The sequence below is a fragment of the Pristis pectinata genome, chromosome 10, assembly GCF_009764475.1.
Source record: "Pristis pectinata isolate sPriPec2 chromosome 10, sPriPec2.1.pri, whole genome shotgun sequence".
Taxonomy (NCBI): Eukaryota; Metazoa; Chordata; class Chondrichthyes; order Rhinopristiformes; family Pristidae; genus Pristis; species Pristis pectinata.
Genome location: NC_067414.1, coordinates 1,896,302 through 1,916,035, shown reverse-complemented (window position 1 = coordinate 1,916,035; position 19,734 = coordinate 1,896,302). Strand labels below are relative to the sequence as shown.

At 40.8% G+C, this 19,734-nt stretch overlaps 1 protein-coding gene across 1 annotated transcript in view; it reads left to right on the top strand.

The window, feature by feature from the left end:
• The window catches only part of agpat5 (1-acylglycerol-3-phosphate O-acyltransferase 5 (lysophosphatidic acid acyltransferase, epsilon)), a 123,672-nt gene that overhangs the window by 6,381 nt on the left and 97,557 nt on the right, over positions 1 to 19,734 (top strand). Inside the window, 1 exon segment of the mRNA XM_052025080.1 lies at positions 14,270 to 14,339. Coding sequence (XP_051881040.1) covers positions 14,270 to 14,339 — 70 coding nt within the window.

The following is a 19,734-nucleotide window of genomic DNA, read 5'->3' as shown; positions in this document are numbered from 1 at the left end:
ATGAATTGATAGAAGTGTACAAGATGATTAGAGGCATAGATTGAATGGACAGTCAGAGACTTTTTCCCAGGGTGACAATGGCTAACACAAGGGGGCATAATTTTAACGTGATTGGAGGAAGGTATAAGGGGGATGTCAGGCGTAGAGTGGTGGGTGCGTGGAACACACTGCCGGCGGAGATTGTGGGGGCAGAAACATTAGGGACATTTAAGATACTTTTAGCTAGCAACATGAATAATAGGAAAATGGAGGGCTACGTTGGAGGGAAGGGTTAGATAAATAATAAAATAAGTGATGTCGTAGACATTGAAGAAAGCTATCAAAAGTTACAAGGTGATCTTGATCAACTGGGTAAGTGGGCCAAGGATTGGCAAGTGGCGTTCAGTTCAGGTAAGTGTGAAGTGTTGCATTTTGGGAAGACGAACCAGGGTCGGACTTGTGCTGTGAATGGTAGTGTCCTGGGGAGTGTTGTGGAACCTAGGAGTACAGTACATAGTTCGATGAAAGTGGCATCATGGGTAGACAGGGTGGTTGAAGGAAGTGTTTGGTATGCTGGCCTTCATCTGTGAGAGCATTGAGTATAAGAGTTGAGATGTTATGTTATAGTTGTACTAGACCTTGGTGAGGCTGCACTTGGAGTATTTGTACAGTTTTGGTCACCGTTATAGGAAAGACACCATTAAGCCAGAAAGAGTGCGAAGAAGGTTTATGAGAATATTGCAAAGACTCAAACGCCTGTGAGTTACAGGGAGAGGTTAGGTAGACTAGGACTTTATTCATTGCAATATAGGAGATTGAGGGGTGAACTTATAGAGGTGTATAAAATCATGAGGGGCATAGATAGGGTGATTGTACAGTCCCCTTTCCCAGGGAAGGGAAACAAAAACTACTGGGCAACACGAGATTCTGCAGATGCTGGAATCTGGAGCAACACACACAAAGTGCTGGAGGAACTCAGTAGGTCAGGCGGCATCTGTGAAGAGAACCTTTGACCTGAAATGTCAACTGTTTATTTCTCTCCATAGATGCTGCCTGACCTGCTGAGTTTCTCTTGTATTTTGTGTGGAAAAATTAGGGACAATAGTTCAAGATGAGAGGGGAGAGATTTGAAAGGAACCTGAGGGGCAACTTCTTCATGCAGAGTGTGGTATGTATATGGAATGAGCTGCTAGAAACGGTAGTTGAGGCAGGTACAATAATGCCCTTTAAGAAATATTTGGATAAGTACATGGATAGGAAAGGCACAAGAAAACACAGATGGTGATAACTGGTTCACCATTTTACATGTAAACTAGCACTTGAGAACAAATATTTTGGTTGATATTTTGGAGGGATGTGGGCCAAATGCAGGCAAATGGACAAGATTAGGTTGGCACAAATGAGTTGGGTTGAAGGGCTTGTTTCTGTGCTGGATTATTCTATGACTTGATGACCCACTGAGTTCCCCCCAGCAGATTTTGTTGCTGCAGGTTCCAGCATCTGCAGCCTCCTTTGTCTCCATTCTGGCTCTTGAATTTGTTTTGGTGAGCTGCAATGAAGTAGTTGATTAACACCACCCACAAGGACAAAGAAAGACAGAGGTGCATTGGAGCATGATCACCTCCCTCCAAGACAGTCTTCCTTCATTGTTGCTAGCGAAAAAATGTTGGAATTGGCTACTTCATAGCATAATAGAGGGACCTTTTTTGAGGATAACTGAGAATTGACTGCAAAATATCTATTGTGCACATCCTGAAATGGAATAGCTTTTAAAACAAAAATCAGCAAACTTTCATTATCAAAGAGGTAGCAGAAATCAGAACCTAAATCCAGTTTTTCGGTTTTGTATTAAAATACATAAAGCTGGAAATGGTAGAACTGGGGCAGCAGAGAGGAAATGATTCAGGTGAATGCTCCTTCGAAACGTTTCATGGAGTACTTCCAGCATTTATTGTTTGCAGTGTGCTGTGTGTGACCTCATTATTTTGGTATTCTGTTTTGCTTTTTGCACTTAGTTTCTTTAGGCTTGAAGTGAATTCAGTAAATGCTGGAAACACTCAGCAAGTTGGGCACTATCTGGAAAGTGAACCAGAGCTAACGTTTCAGGTCCAAGACTTCTCCTTCGCTTTCCACAGATGCCGCCTGACTTTATGGGTATTTTCAGCATTTTCTGTTTCGTCAACACTGTATTAATGTCCATCCTGATGAAGTGTATTGATTTGGCTGCTTAATGATTAATATTGAGTCCAAAATATTCGTTTTCAAGTGCTGGCTTACTTGTAAAATGGTGAACCAGTTATCACCATCTGTATTTTCTTGTGTAATATTTCAGTATGCTGAAATGAATGGGTCATTGTGTGGCTGAATTTTGAGGTGTATAACTATTCAGTGTCATTGTAATGTTGTGGCCTTTGGAATTCATGCAAACTGTATTCTTCTGGAACTGATATACCAGTGGTCAAGGGGAAAGGTGGGCTTTGCACAGGTCACCGGCTGTGCTTCTGCATCCAGGATCCCTTGTCTCTATTTCAGCTGCTCCTGGAATGCCAACCCCCTGTCCCTGCCCAGACACAGCCAGGGCTTGCTGTTGGGCTGCCCAGGTCCCAAACTATAGTCTTACAGCATGGAAGCAGGCCCCTTGGGCCATCAAGACCACACCCAATGACAGCTATTTAAGAGGTATTTCAAAAGGCACACAAAGAGGCAGGGAAACCAGTTGGGTTCCTGGCATGAAGCATGACGTCAGTGCTACAAGCATGTGTTTGGGGAAAAATTTAGTTAAACACTCAACAGATTTAATGGCATAATTTAAATATCTTAACAATAATATAAACATCTTTGTAGTTTAATCCAATAGTTAAAATATCCACCACACTTCCTGTCATTCACTGTAAAAGTAATTTAATTTTGGGGAATCCTCTGGGGGAGGGGGGTGGAAGAGAAACTATTAATATCCAGATTTTGCTGGCAAAGTAATCAATTCAATGGCCTTCGTTATTAAGGTGTAACTTATCAAGCAACTTGACGTGGAAGGCAGACGCAGTGAATTGAGAATTAACATGCTTGTAGGCAGTTTTTGTCCTTAACATTTACTTTGTGAGCCACAACCTTCCCCACGAATTTCAGAAATTGCCTCATTTTCACGTTTATTGTCAATTTAACTTGCTACAGAAATTCCTGTCCTGATGTGATTGTGTTAGATCTGTGTTCTCAAACCCTTAATTCTACCTCTTCTGTTATTGGCACTTTAGCATTTCTTTTTGCACATTCTGTTGTTCTGTGCTTGTCACTGTGTTTATTGTTGTACTTATCATCACCATGTACAATGTTCACTCTGTGAGCTTCACATGGGCAAGGAATTTCATTGCACCCTGGTGTATATGACAATAATTTGACTCTGATCCTCCATGGTCATTCAGACTCTTGCCAGAAAGAGGACAGTTTGAAGTATTCATTTTTACAGACAGTAATTGCAAGGATTAAATATTTTTTGCTTCTTGTCAATTTAGTTATTAGTCATCTCAACCTCACTTTGCAGTTCCTTTGATTCTAATTTTCCCCTTTTCTGTTCCTTTTCCTCTTCAATCTTTAAATTTCATTATAAAGATGCGCTGTTATTATTCCAAGCACGTAATTGCCCCATTGCCCTCACAGCATTATCATCAGCTGGCAATTCCTGAAAGTCGTGGTAATTTTTTTTGTGTGAGTGGGGATAAAGCATAATTGATGGGACATGCCTTGAGTTGTCTTGCTTCAACAGATTATGGGGCAACACTTTTAATGTAGGGCACTTTTTCTGTGGTTTGGTTTATTTGAATTGCTCTTCGTATACCACAAGAAAACAAATGACAAATTGGATTCCGTAGGCTGTCTTAAAATGTGGAAATGTGAATTTGTAATTCTGATAAGAAACTTGATGCAGGGTTTCAACCTGAAAAGTCGGCAATTCCTTTCCTCCCACAGATGCTGCTCGACCTGCTGAGATCCTCCAGCAGACTGTTGCTTCAGATTTACTGTTGTGTAAAATCTGGTTCTGTAAATTCATGTTGAACAACCATCATAAGATTAAATCTTTGTCTTTAGGATTTGGTGAAGTTATGTATCAGGCGGCTGCTGTGTGCATCTCCTCTTTTCATTCATTGACATGTTATGCCTTCGCTGTTCAATGAATAACGTGTTCTTTATCAAATCTTGTTAATTTGGTGGCAGCTCGACAAAAATGAAATGTGTGATGTATGTCATTCTAGCAGTGAGTGAAAATGGATTTGATAGAGCAGTTTTTTTTAGTTTCAGTCATATGTATTCACTGTACTTAATACATTGCAGTAACTGAAGCAATAATGGGGTCACTAGAGACTTGCAGTTGCTGGATATCTGGAGCAAAAAATATTCCAGATATTCTGGAAGAACTCAGTGGGTCAAGCAGCATCTATCGAGGTTAAAGGATGATTGTTTCAGGTTGAGTCCCTGCATCAGGACTGAGTTGAGTAGGAAGGCAGCCAGTATATGTACGTGAGAGGGAGGGATTGGGACAGAGGCAGGTAGGTAATGTGTGGAACCAGATGCAGGGGGAATGGTGGGCAGATGGAGCTGGGAGGGGGTGTGTTGAGGCAGGCTGGAAGGTGATAGTTGGATCCAGATAAGGGAGGGATGATGAGCAGATGGAACTGGGAGGGGATAGGAAAGGTGAACAAAAGGAGAATAAACCTAGTTGGACAGGTTTGTCAGTAATTGGCTGTTGGAACTAGATGGGAGAGGGTGGTATGTCCAGGTAACGGGGGGAGGGGACAGATGGAAAAGTGAAGAAAAGGAGAGAGGCTCTGGGTTGACTGGTGGGAGTGGGAAGGGTACGTGGAGTATGGGTTACCTGAAAATGGAAAATTCAGTGTTCATACCATTGGGTTGTAGGCTGCCCAACCTAGGTGGTGGTGTTCTAGTTTGTGTTTGGCCTCGTCGTGGCAGTGGAGAAGGCTGAGGGAAGATGGGTTGTTGTAGGATTGGGCATTGGAGTTGAAATGACATGTGCCAGAAGCTCAAGATGGCCATTGTGGACAGAGCACAAGTGCTGTGCAAAACAGTCACCAAGTCTACACATGGTCTCGCTGATGTGACCTCCTCTACAATCGGGAGCAACCGAATGCAGTAGATGAAGTTTTTGGAAGTGGATGTGAATTTTTGCCTTACCTGGAAGGGCAGTTCAGCTCCCTGGATGGTGGTGAGGGAGGTGATGCAGGGACAAGGGTTGCAGGGAAAAGTGCCAGGGGACTGGAAAGGATGAGTGGACCAGGGAGAGGGGGGCAGTGGGGGAAGAGATGAAGATGTGGTGGGATTGCATTGGAGCTAGCGGAGGTGGCAAAGGATGATCTGCTGGATGCAGGAGAACTATCTCTGTTCTATCTGGGGTGAGTATGGTGAGAACAGATGTGCAGCAAATGGAGGAAACAGTGGGTGCTGGCTTGGCAATAATTGGTTTTAAAATGGCCTAAACACTGAGAATGTTATTGTAGCTGTTAACTTGGACACAACATATTAGATCATTATGCATTGACATTCATTTCTGGAAATGTAAAAAATTATATTTGAGAATGAGCTTCCAAAAGCCTTTGATTTTGAAATATTCATTTGAATGAATGTTGAAAGAGCCTCGTGAGACCCAAACAAACAGTAAACTGTCTATAACAGAAGCAGAAAAGTTTTTCTTGTTCTGGGTTGTTGATTTTTTTTGGTGCGATTGAGTTAATCCATGTTGTACAAAAGCTGTGATTTATACTGTAGCTGCACTTATGGAATGGTATGGTGTCCGATTGAGGCAGTGTTCTGTCTTGTTTGAAGAGTAGTCTTTAATAGTACAAAATTAGCAACTGGTGACCATATTGCATCGGACAAAACAAAATACAATGCTTTTTTTTCAGGAACAATAACAAAATTAAATAGTAGATCTGTCAGCATCTATTGAGAGAAAATTAAACTTGACCGATTTCCTTCATTTTTAGATTGCATTTTAAAATTTTTGTATGTGAAAAATCTTCCTTCAATGCCAGTTGCCAACTTGCCCAAAGAAAAAACAAAAAAATCTTGTTCTCCTTCCTTCAGCAACCTAAATTACATTTCAATAAAGATCGATAACCACTTGAGCTAAAGAGTTACCTTGGCAATGATAAGAGAAAGTATTGAAGAGTTATTGGTCCTGGACAGAATGTATTGATTTCGGATTACTTTGTTTCACTGCACACATTTTATTTCCCAGTCATTCAGGCCCTGTTGGGAAAATGCCTAACAAGGTCTTCGATTTTTAATTTCAAAAGGCTATTTTGAATGTAGTTTATTTATCCATACCTCTTGATAAATAAATGTTGCTCAGAATAGAGAGTTCTTATTGGTAGTAGATCATATGCAATGTTTTGTTTAAATAGTGAGTTGTTCTTGATAAACAAGGTGAACGGTATTAATGCACATCTCTGCTGAGGCTTCCAAATCATGCATTTGTTTAATTTTTAAAAAAATTTGTTAGAATGTTCTGTGGGCTGAGGCAACTGCCATTATCAGTTACAGAGAAAAACAGCTACTTCCAGCACTGCCCTATAGCTATTTCAGTATCATAATGGCATAAATCTGATGAGTTCCAGATCAGATTCCTGTCCTGTCACGAAATTCAATAAATTGCCTCAGGGAACTCATAACAGCAGAGAAATGAGGAATGGCCAGAGGAGTGTGGGAGAAAAAGCAAGGTCAGCTTGTCATTGGAGGCGCAGCAACATTGTGTGTGTGCGAGCTGCTCTTAGATTCTGCAAAATACATCGGGTATGTCAGTAATCTTTGCAGACTCAATGACTAAATGAAATGTTGAACTTATGGCAATTGTGTAACTTCAGAATACCTTAATTTACCAGATTGCAAAGGGCGATGTGAGGATGCTCTGAAACTAAGGCCTAACAATGCAGCTAGTTTGAATTGGATTAAGATGCTTCATATTTGAATCCAAAAGCAACTTGCATTGATGATAGATTTAATATAGTCAGCAAATAAAGACATATAGTGGCATGCAAAAGTTGGGCACCCCTGGTCAAAATTTGTTACTGTGAATAGCTAAGCGAGTAAAAGATGACCTGATTTCCAAAAGGCATAAGTTAAAGATGACACATTTCTTTAATATCTTAAGCAAGATTACTTTTTAATTTCCATCTTTTACAGTTTCAAAACAACAAAAAAGGAAAAGGGCCCGAAGCAAAAGTTTGGTACCCTGCATGGTCAGTACTTAGTAACACCCCCTTTGGCAAGTATCACAGCTTGTAAATGCTTTCTGTAGCCAGCTAAGAGTCTTTCAATTCTGTTTGGGGGTTTTTTGCCCATTCTTCCTTGCAAAAGGCTTCTAGTTCTGAGAGATCCTTGGGCCGTTTTGCATGCACTGCTCTTTTGAGGTTTATCCACAGATTTTGATGAAGTTCTGCACTTTTTTTTTCTCCAAACATTCCTGCATCCTCACCACAAAATTCAGTGTGAGAAGTTTGCAAAGGAACATCTAAACAGCCTAATGCATTTTGGAAACAAGTCCTGTGGACTGATAAAGTTAAAAATAGAACTTTTTGGCTGCAATGAGCAAAGGTATGTTTGGAGAAAAAAGGGTGCAGAATTTCGTGAAAGAACACCTCTCCAACTGTTAAGCATGGGGGTGGATTGATCATGCTTTGGGCTTGTGTTGCAGCAGGTGGCACAGGGAACATTTCACTGGCAGAGGGAAGAATGAATTCAATTAAATACCAGCAAATTCTGGAAGCAAACATCACACCGTCTGTAAAAAAAAAAGCTGAAGGTGAAAAGAGGATGGCTTCTACAACAGGATAACGATCCTAAACACACCTCAAAGTCCACAATGGACTGCCTCAAGAGCGCAAGCTGAAGGTTTTGCCATGGCCCTCAGTCCCCCAACCTAAACATCATCAAAGATCTGTGGATAGAGCTCAAAAGAGCAGTGCATGCAAAACGGCCCAAGAATCTCTCAGAACTGGAAGCCTTTGCAAGGAAGAATGGCGAAAATCCCCCAAACAAGAATTGAGAGACACTTAGCTGGCTACAGAAAGCATTTACAAGCTGTGATACTTGCCAAAGGGGTGTACTAAGTACTGACCATGCAGGGTACCCAAACTTTTTCTTCGGGCCCTTTTCCTTTTTTGTTGTTTTGAAACTGTAAAAGATGGAAATTAAAAGTAACCTTGCTTAAAATATTAAAGAAATGTGTCATCTTTAACTTATGCCTTTTGGAAATCAGGTCATCTTTTACTCGCTTAGCTATTCAGAGTAACAGAAATTTTGACCAGGGTGCCCAAACTTTTGCATGCCACTGTAGCTGTCTTGAGTCTCCTGCATGCATTCACCTCTCCAGCACCCAAGTTTCTTCCCAGATTGCAGAATGAACTTCAAAAAAAATTGTGGCTGAGTTGGAGACAAGATGCAGAATTGCTGAGAACCTGGAACATTATAGCATAGAAATGGGTCCTTCAGCCCACCATGTCGGCAGTCCATGATGCCAATCTAATCCCATCTGCCTGCATGTGGTCTGTATCCCTCAATTCCCTGCCTGTTCATGTGTCTGTCTAAATAGCTCTTAAATGTTGTCATTGTTTACCGCTTCCTTTATTTTAGACTTCCATAATACTTGGGTGCAAGTATTATTTACTTTTAATTAATTGAGAATTTGCAAAAGTTGGTAGACATGCCTGTTTTTGGAGGAAGAAAATATCTGCAAGGTAAACACTTAAGTTTAAAAACCTTTAATGCAGAGCAGTTCATTGCTTCGATACAGTGACATGATTGGTTTGATTTAGTGGATCTTCAGCAGAACATACGAGTCTGTCTGGGATTGGGTGGATAGATGAGCACTAGGATAAGTGGAGATGTGAACCAGAGGCCCTTGGAATGACTTGGAGGGTCCAGAGACCCCATGGGAAGGTTGGATGATTAACCTGTCACTCTAGAGGCCTGATTATTGCAGCTTCTGTAGTTAATGGTGTATTGCAACTTAGATACTGCCTTTGCAATACTAGCTCTGGTCTTTCCCTTTAGCAGTCTGACAGAAGTGACAGAAACGTGAGAAAGAGTCAATGAGTCAACAAATATGAAACAGAAGGGCTGGAAAATGACCTTCAAATTGCTTAATAGAAAACTACTGAATGATATCTCTCCAATTCTATTTATAAAAAATTACAAAAGAATAACCAAATGGTTGGTGATGGGAAAATGTACCCTTAGGGATAATAGCATGGTACAATTGATGTCTGGGAAGTTGCTTTTGGATCTGACAGTGTAACTTGCTGCAATGTGGGTGTATGTCAGACCAGAATGTAGGAGTTCACAGCAGAATTACACACACTCTATGAGCAGATCTTTGTATCCCGTGATTTGATCTTGTGAGTGTTTTTTGTACAAAGATGTACCATAGAGTCACAGAGCAATATAGCATGGATACAGGCCCTTCGCCCAACCAGTCCGTGCCGACCATGTTGTCCACCCATCAAAAAACTCATCATTACTCAAGCCAAGTGCTGAGCCTGGGGAACTCATTTGGATTCCCACCCCAGTCTAATATGCTCAAGAACGAGATACGAAATGACCTATGTTGTCCAACATACTGGTCTAAATATAATAAACTAAAATCTTTTTCAGAGTTTTATTATAAAGTGAATACTTGGGCTCCACAGTTGGATATACTTGTATATTCGCATTGTCCACAATTTCCTTCTTCAGCAAGCCATTGTGTTACCTAAACTTCTGTACTGTTCATTTTAAGTGGTCCTTAGAACCATAGAACAGTACAGCACAATACAGGCCCTTCAGCCCACACTGTTGTGCCGACCTTTAAACCTCACCTAAGACTATCTAACCCCTTCCTCCACATAGCCCCCTATTTTAAATTCCTCCATATGCCTATCTAGCAACTTCTTGAATTTGACCAATGTACCTGCCTCCTCCACCACCCCAGGCAGTGCATTCCATGCCCCAACCACTCTCTGGGTAAAAAAAAAACCTCCCTCTGATATCTCCCTTGAACTTCCCACCCATTACTTTAAAGCCATGCCCTCTTGTATGAGCATTGGTGCCCTGGGAAAGGTGCTGGCTGTCCACTCTATCTATTCATGTCCACCCAGGACATTCTCTCTTCTCTCCATCGGGTAGAAGATACAGGTGCCTGAGGGCACATACCACCAGACTTAAGGACAGCTTCTACCCCACTGTGATAAGACTATTGAACGGTTCCCTTATATAATGAGATGGACTATGACCTCACAATCTACCTTGTTGTGACCTTGCACCTTATGGCACTGCACTTTCTCTGTAGCTGTGACACTTTACTGTTATTTTTACCTGTACTACCTCAATGCACTCTGTACTAACTCCATGTAATGGCACTGTGTAATGATCTGTACGATTGGTTTGTAAGACAAGCTTTTCACTGTACCTTAGCGACAATAAACCAATACCAATATTCCTCTTAATATTTTGTATAGTTAATATTATCTTTATATTTTGTATACTTAATACAATCTTAATATTTTGTCTTTCTTGATAAGTTATTCAACTTGCCACTTGTCTGTCGCTTTGCTTTTCAAAACAATGTTCTGACTGTCTTTTCGTGTACAGGTGGCTTCTGTGTTATATACCATGATAATGAAATCCTTCAGTGAAGAATTTGCCATTGACTTTGGTTTGTTAGAAACAGAATCTACATTCATTCAATTTCCATTATCGCTTTGGTGTACTGTGGCACTAGCTCTGGTCTTTGCCTTTAGTCTGACGGAAGTGACATAAGTGTTTGAGTCTTTTGTTGAAGGAATGTCCCCTCTTGTAAGGTTACTTTGTTTCTAAACCTTACCACAGATCAAGCAAATTTTGACATTTTGAAGTGTGAAAGTTGAAACTAGGAAAGTAAACTTCTGTTCAAACATAAGAAAAATGTAATTTGGTGGGAAATGTATTTACTAATTGCTTAAAATTAAATATTTTCAAGTAGTTTTGTTTGATATTCATTATTGGATTGGTACACCTGCCTGCTGGTATGGCTTGACAAATCTTGTACTATATTAGATAATTGGAGAATGTGGGCACATACCTACAGTGCAGCTTGCATGTCGTATTTGTCTTCCTACAAATCTCTTGTGATATCTTATTTGTGCACAAACATTGTTTTTTATCATTCTAAAAACATGATTGGAGCTAATTTCCCCTCTCGTGCAGTGCCTACTAATTACAAATTCCAGAGGATGTTTAAAATAAAGCATTAAACAAAAACTGTCATGCTCATAGAAGCCAAAACGTTATTAAATTTCAAGTTGCATTTAGTAAAAATAACATGGTGCATGAGAGTTCTGGACTCTGCAATTTTCTCCTTCCCCATCATTAAAATTTAAATGTTAATAATTGAGCCACATGCATACAGTGAATTGTGCTTTTTCCTTCTGATTTTCAGTTTGGGGATGGAGAGCAACTGAAAACATTTGCTGACGTCACTGTTATTTGGTAGTTTCAAGAACCTAGGCTGTGATGTTCACTTAACTCTACGTAATATAGAAAGTAACTTAGTTGTGCTAAGTGTGCCCTTCCAAATGTTCAGACTTGGAAATATAAATAGGAATAGCAGTAGAACTAGAAGTAGTTAGGGCCATTCTGCCTCTCGAGCTACGGCTGCTATTCACAGAAATAACAACCGAGTCTCTCCCTTGAATCCACTTTTTTTTAATCTGATCCCCATATCCTTTCTTGTTTTATTTTGTCCAAACACGTTGATCTCAATCTTGAAAAATTCTTGACAGCTGAGAATCTGCAATCATTTGGGATTGAGAATTCCAGACTTGGAGTGAAGAGTTTTTGCCTCATCAGTCCAAAATGGCTAAATGCTTATCCTGACATTGAGCTCCATGGTCATGGCATAGGGATGCTCAAACGATGCCTCATTGGCTCATTGTGGTCTATGGCTATAAGAAGGAAAGGCTGTAATATCCTAACCTTGGTTAAGGCCCCAGGGTGTGCACAATGGAATGTGCCTATCCTCTGCATACTTCTGCTGTTCAGAGGACAGATGATGAGGAAAGAGTTGGGAAGAGAATACACAGTCAGATCTGGAGAGGATTCTTGCAGAAACATCAGAGTCCGTTGATTGGGATTGGGTATGTGGATGGCAAGCACTAGGAGTGTGGTGGTTGGACAGTTAATATGGTTGGGTGAGGAGAGGGGGGATATTGGGTCGATGATTTGGTTGGGGGTGGTCGTCAGGAAATGATGGAAAATGGTGTTTTGGACACTTTTGGGGGTGTGACTGTCAGTGCAGCTTCTAGATGAAGACCGGAGTCTGCAGACGCTGGAATCTGGTGTAAAAAAAAAACACAACTGGAGGAACTCTGGGTTGAGCAGCATCAACTGTCCACTTACCTCCGCAGTTGCTGCCTGACCCACTGAGTTCCTCCAGCAGTTTGTTTTTTTTGATCCAGGTTCTAAATGATACTGTTGTGGATCATGGAAAGCTGGAGCTCTTCACTAACACCAAAGTAATCCTCAGACTCTAGTTAAGACCTCCTTCAAGTGAGTGTATCCTGGGTGATATCACAGCATGTGGCACGTGTGCTCCTTGCGTTTTCTCATTTCGCATACAGACTGGGCCAAGGACACATTCAGCCTGCGATCTTCTGCTCCCACCTGAAGTTGCCTCTCAAAGAACAATGATGTGCACTCTTGTACTAGACTGTTGACATCTTGACACCTGGCCAGCTAAGCTTAGTAATTTACAAAGTCATTCATTTGGATTGATGATTTGTTAATTTAAAATATTCTTAAATATCTAAGGATTTTTAAATCTCTACTGGCATGTTAGTTTAGATTTTCAAGTTGTTAAGGTTGTTCAGAACTGCTTGGAAGTATTTTATGATTTTTTGTATCTGATTTTTCTTTCCAAGTTTAAGGTTCATTTTGAAAATCTCTAAAACATTTAAATTTAAAAATATAGATTTGACTTTGACATTTCTGCTAAGCCTTGATAGGCACATGGATGATAGAAGAATGGAGGGGTATGTGGGAGGGGACAGGTTAGATTGATCTCAGAGTAGGTTAAAAGTGGGCTGAAGGGCCTGTACTGTGCTGTCTGTTCTATGTAAGCCAGGTGTGTACCTTAGACCGGAATGTGCATTTGGCTTTGATTTTTAGGCCTTATCCTGACCGTACCTAAAGTTAACACAAGTAGGATGCCCGTCCTTGCTGTTTGGAAGACTGGTTTGATTGCAGTCAAGTGCTTTGGAATGACATGAATGCATGGGAAGTTATTGCCATGTTCTTGATTCTATGAATTCCAAAAGGTCTGCTTTAGCCACGTCTGTTTTTTACTTTAAGTTTGAGCAGAACTATGTCTGCCCCAGTTTATTTATCATCTGTGCATTGAGCCTGGTCCTGTTTTTTTTTGGGGATACCACAGTAAGAAATGTGACCATACTGAATGCTCTGGAAGTGTTGTAGGGTCAAAGTTTCTAATGTGTCATCCAACTAAAAAATGCTGCCACCTTGCACATAAATTTATTGATCATTTATTCAGCGATTTTGAAAATTAATTAAATTCAAAGACCTGTGACACCACTGATGATATTGGGTGGACATTTTTGAGATTATGGCTTTGGAAACTTTTCCCAAGCTGCAATTTATCTTGCTTGTGGAGGGGATTTTGTTGCAAGGCTTTGGTAAGAAATAGGATAATGCTGGAAGTACTCAGCAGGTCAGACAACATCTGAGAAGAAACCGTGATGGGATTTCTCCAGAACAAGAAAAGATGAACTCTTAGTGAGAGAGAGGTGGAAGGGTAATGTAGAGAACAAAAGGGGAATGGATGGGAAATGAGAGGTGACAAGAAAAGTATAAAAATGTAAAGCAAAAGTGGATAGCAATGGGACCATTCGTTTTTTTTTAAAAAAAAGCTGGTGGATTTAGATGATATGTAATTGAGAAACGATGTTTCCCTGCTTGCCCTATGCTTCTATGAATTTTAGACTGTAGACTTGAAAGCTTTAACATGGATACAGAGCCTTAAAGTTAGGAAGATATTTCAAATGTCACTACTTCATAATGCAAGGTCACCTCTCTCTCACTAAGAGTTCATCTTTTTTTGTTCTGGAGAAATTCCAAGCAGATGGTAGATTTATCTTGTAATTTATATTAATTTATTTAATGTCCTTTTGCTCAGTTTTTAAGTGGTGAAATCTCCAATTGCATTTCCTCCTGCAATGAACATTCATCCTTTCCACATCTTATCTTTTTGTAGATTATTATATATGGAACCCTGCCAAACAAAAAGGAGAATGTGATTTACTTGTCTAATCATCAATGCACAGGTGTGTGAACTTTGCTTCATATTTTCTTGCCAATTAAGTCTTCAAAGTGTGCGTTCTGATTCTTAAATGGTATTCATTCTTGGGTATTGTTTAGAATACCCTTTTGAAGGCTTCAGCAGTAATTTACCATGCTAAATGTTCTTTTATTGTTTGCTCCTATTTTGCAGCATGCCTAACTTTTCATTTGTAACATGTTAATAATTATTCAAAGTTCTTTTGTTTTTGGAAACCTGGAAGATACAAATTATTTTGTTGAGTGGAACAAGGCAGTTGCTTGGTGTGCGGCTGAAATACTGGCAAATCTCTGAACATTGAGAGCAGAGAAAATATTGTGTTACACAATCAACTCGAACTCATGGTAGAGTACTTAAATTTTGTTGCCATATCCCAGAATTGTGTCGCTCTTACTTGGATCCCTTCAAATAGGTTTCCATCTCTGCCGTGGTTCCAGATAGTCTTGATCAAAATCACTGACATCGTGGGTGATCTGTCCCTCCTTGCTGCAGCTTTTCACATGGTTAACCACATCATCGTATAGTAGGACATTTCCATTGTTACCCACCTGATACTGTTCTATTCGGTTGTAAGTGGGTAACCAACACACATGGAACACCTCTTCTGGTGTTCCCCAATGGTTTCCCTTTGGTCCCCTCCTATTATTCGCCTCCCTTCTCGGCCACTTCATCTGAAATTGATGTAATTTTCTAAATGTCAGCTTGCTCCCTTGACCCTGAGCTTCAGTGCTGGAGGAGCAGGTTTTTCCTCCATTTCATGCTATTGGGAAGGCCAAACTAGACTTGGTTCTCACTGCATGTATCCTCTGGCTCCAGCCTTGGCTTAGCTCATGCTGTTCAAACAATGCAGTTAACACTTCCAGACTGGACTATTCCACCATGTGCATGACTGGTTTCTCGCATTCTATCATCTAAAATGGAGGTCATCCAAAACCATATTGTTCCCTAACTTGTATCAAATGCAGTTCACCCATCACCTTTGATTATCTTGCATTGCATCCTGGTTAAGCGTCAACTCAATTTTAAAACTATTATTCATTTTGTCAAATGCTACTCTGATCACCTTCTTCTCATCTTTATTATCTCCTCTAGCCCTTCAAATCTCCAAAGTAGCTGGACTTGAATAACTTTACCCATTTGAGCCTCCCTGAATTTGATGAAGGGGTACAGTGATAGTATAGCCGTTAATTTAGCAAGGTACCCAGATACATGGACTGACAGTCTAGGGACGTGAGATCAAGTCCCATCATGGTAGCTATGGAATTTAAATTCTGTTAATATTCTGGAGAGGAAAAAAAGTTAATCTTAGTAATGGTGACAATGGGAACTACGGGATTGTCACAAAAACCCACCTGGTTCACCAATCCCTGTCAATGGGAGTCCTTGTCCAATCCTGTGTTCCAAGTGACTCTCAAATATGTTCTGAAATAGCTAAGCAAATCACTTGGGGGTAATGAGAGATGGGCACTGAATGCTGCTTTGCCAGTGATACCGAGATTCCAAAATATTTATTTAAAAAAGAAAGTGGTCCATCATTGCAAGGCCAGGCCGTGAGCTCTTAAAGCTCTGTTTTTTGACTCTTTCCACCTCTAAAGCAGTCCTTGATAAATTACTGCCTTCAATAAAGCCTTTGGTCATGTGTCCTTGTATATCTGTAATTGACATGGCATCATTTTTATGATACTCCTGAGACATTTTGCTTCATTACATGGAGGTTCATTCTGTAATTACTCGTTGCTGATCTTTGCTTTGTTCAACATGTATCTGTTTGCTTTGGTTCTGCACCACTGGTCAATGGATCAATATTCCAGCACAGTGCTTAAGTAGCTGAAAGTACAGCTGATAGCGGAGCACTTAGAATCAGGGGTACGCATGATGCCATTATTGGGATAATGCAGATATCTCCTGAAGAAATGTTGAGGAGTTAGGGTTCATTGTAACAGAGGGGAAAGAGCCCAGCCATACAAGAATTTGAAAGCGAGAATTTATAGGTTAAGGCTTTTGTTAAATAACGAATTATTGTAGATCAGCAAAGATGGTGAAGATGAATTGTGAATGAAGATCTGGGCAGCATATTTTGAATGAGTGCAAGTCAGGGTCAGGCGGAACACGGAAGGCTGGCCAGTAGGACAATGGACTAGTCGTGCAGAGCACAGAAGTATGGATGAAGTGTTGACACGAGATGGGCTAAACAGGGTGACTGCTACTAAGGTGGGATTGGACGGTATTGATGTTGGATTGGACATTAGGTTGAAAGCTCGCCTCTGGATCAGATTTTAAGATTGTGAAGGGTCAAGTTAAATATCAGTTTGGTTACATTACCTAATAATGCCATGCCTAATTGCAAGTCCCTTTACAGCATCCAATATGTTTAAATTCTCTTGATTATATCTTGAATAAAATAATAATCATTACATGATCTGTAACTTCTTGTAAGGATGGTGGAAACAGTCAATCAGGGCTCTCAAGAGAAAACGTTGTAGTCAGGTGGGCAAACAATTCCAATTCTGTGGGTAAAGAGCTGGGGTAATGGAATGATTGAGTTGCCCTATAAAGAGATGGCAAGAACCAATGTGTGGAATGCCCTCTTTCTGTGCAAAAACAAATCTGCAATTCCAGCAATTATAACTGTGACTGTGATACATGTGGATTGTGGTTTAAAAAAAACATGTTTCACTAATGTCCTCTAAAGAGGGTTCCAGTGTTCCATTAGCTTTTGTGTAAAGAGATGCATCCTAATGTTATTACCAGGACACTCTTTTTGTATTCCCCAGAGGAAATGTTTTTTCTGCATTTGGTCTTATCAAAAATCTTGGTATCATTTTTAAAGTAGTATAACTCTGAGTGTTGAATCTTCAAGGGAAGATTCTTTCCTGTCCTGGAAATTGGGCAAAAGGAATGGGTTTTTAAGACAGTGGCAAGGAGTTCTAATTAAAACTTCATTCAAACTTCAAGGGTTGTTAAGAGGTATATGGAATGTTGGCCTTCATTAGTCGAGGTATTGAGTTCAAGAGACGCGAGCTGATGATGCATCTCTATAGAACTCTGGTTAGACCACACTTGGAGTATTGTGTTCAGTTCTGGTCGCCTCATTATAGGAAGGATGTGGAAGCTTTAGAGAGGGTGCAGAGGAGATTTACCAGGATGCTGCCTGGATTGGAGAGCATGTCTATGAGGATAGGTTGAGCGAGTTCGGGCTTTTCTCTTTGGAAAGGAGGAGGATGAGAGGTGACTTGATAGAGGTGTACAAGATGGTAAGAGGCATAGATTGGGTGGACAGTCAGAGACTTTTTCCCAGGGTGACAATGGCTAACACGAGGGGGCATAATTTTAAGGTGATTGGAGGAAGGTATAGGGGATGTCAGGGGTAAATTTTTTTACACAGTGGTAGGTGCATGGAATGCACTGCCTGCAGAGGTTGTGGGGGCAGATAGATTAGGGACATTTAAGAGACTCTTAGCTGTACTACATAAATGCACTTTGTACTAACTCAATGTAACTGCACTGTGTAATGAATTTGACATGTACGATCTGTTTGTAAGACACGCTTCTCACTGTACCTCGGTACAAGTGACAATAATAAACCAATACCAAGAGACACATGATTGATAGAAGAATAGGGGGCTATGTGGGAGGGAAGGGTTAGATAGAGCAGGATAAAATGTCGACAAAAACATTGTGGGCCGAAGGGCCTGTACTGTGCTTTAGTGTTTTATGTTCTTTGGATCCTTGTGAAGAAAGCCATAGCCATCAGTGCAATGAATAAAATTAAGAATGTCAAGAGGCCAAAAATAGAAAAGAGGAGATTCCTTTGGAGGATTGCAGGTGTAGCATGACCAAGATGGAGAGATTAGAAAATGAATTTGACAGTTTTAAAATTAGAATATTAGTTTCAACACACAGTGCTGGAGGAACTCAGCAGGTCAGGCAGCATCTGTGGAGGGTAGTAAACAGTTGACGTTTCTGGTTCAGACCCTTCGTCAGGACTCAATCATGCTGGCTGTTCATTCTGTCTATGACCCTCATAATCTTATACACCTCTAACAAGTTGCCTCTCATCCTGCGTCGCTCTAAAGAGAAAAGCCCTAGTTCACTCAATGTAATTCAGGCAGCATCCTGGTAAATCTCCTCTGCGCCCTCTCTAAAGCTTCCACATCCTTCTTATAATGAGGTGACCAGAAATGAACACAATACTCCAAGTGTGGTCTAAACAATGTTTTACAGAGCCGCAACATTACGATGCGACTCTTGAACCTCAATCCCCTGACTAATGAATGCCAGCACACCATACGCCTTCTCAACCACTGTGGCAACTTTGAGGGATCTATGGACTTGGACCCCAAGATCCCTCTGTTCCTCCACACTGCTCAGAATCCTGCCATTAACCTTGTACTCCGCCTTCATGTTTGTTCTTCCAAAGTGTATCACTTCACACTTTTACGGATTGAACTCCATTTGCCACTTCTCCACCCAACATTCATCCTGTCTATATCCTGTTGTAACCTACGACAACCTTCTAACTATCCACAACCCCCTCCAACCTTCGTGTCATACGCCAGTCTTACTAACCTATCCCTCCCCTTCCTCATCCAAGTCACTTATAAAAATCACAAAGAGTAGGGGTCCCAGAACAGATCCCCGTGAATCACCACAAGTCACTGACCTCTAGGCAGAATATGCTCCATCTACTACCACCCTCTGCCTTCTGTGGACAAGCCAATTCCAAATCCACGCAGCCAAGTCTCCATAGATCCCATACTCATGACTTTCTGGACGAGCCTACATGGGGAACCTTGTCAAAAACCTACTAAAGTTCATATACACCACATCCACTGCTCTACCTTCATTTATTTGTTTTGTCACCTCTTCGAAAAACTCAATTAGTCCTTGTGAGGCCCCGACCTGCCCCTCACAAAGCCATGCTGGCTATCCCTAATAAGACTATGCTTCTCCAAATGCTCATAAATCCTGTCACTAAGAATCCTCTCCAATAGTTTGCCCACCACTGACATAAGTCTCACTGGTCTATAATTCCCAGGATTATTTCTAATACCTTTCTTGAATAAAGGGAACAACATCAGCAATCCTCCAATCCTCTGGTATCACTCCTGTGGGTAGGGAGGATGCAAATATCATCGTAAATGCCCCAGCAATCTCCTCCCCTCACCTCCTATAGTAACCTGGGGTATATCCCATCCGGTTCTAGGAACTTATCTATCCTAATGTTTTTCAGAAGCTCCAACACTACCTCTTCCTTAACCTCAACGTGCTCTGGCATGTTAGTCTGTTCTACGCTGACCTCTCATTCATCAAAGTCCCTCTCCCTAGTGAACACTGAAGCAAAGTATTCATTAAGGACTTCCCCCTACCTTCTCCGCCTC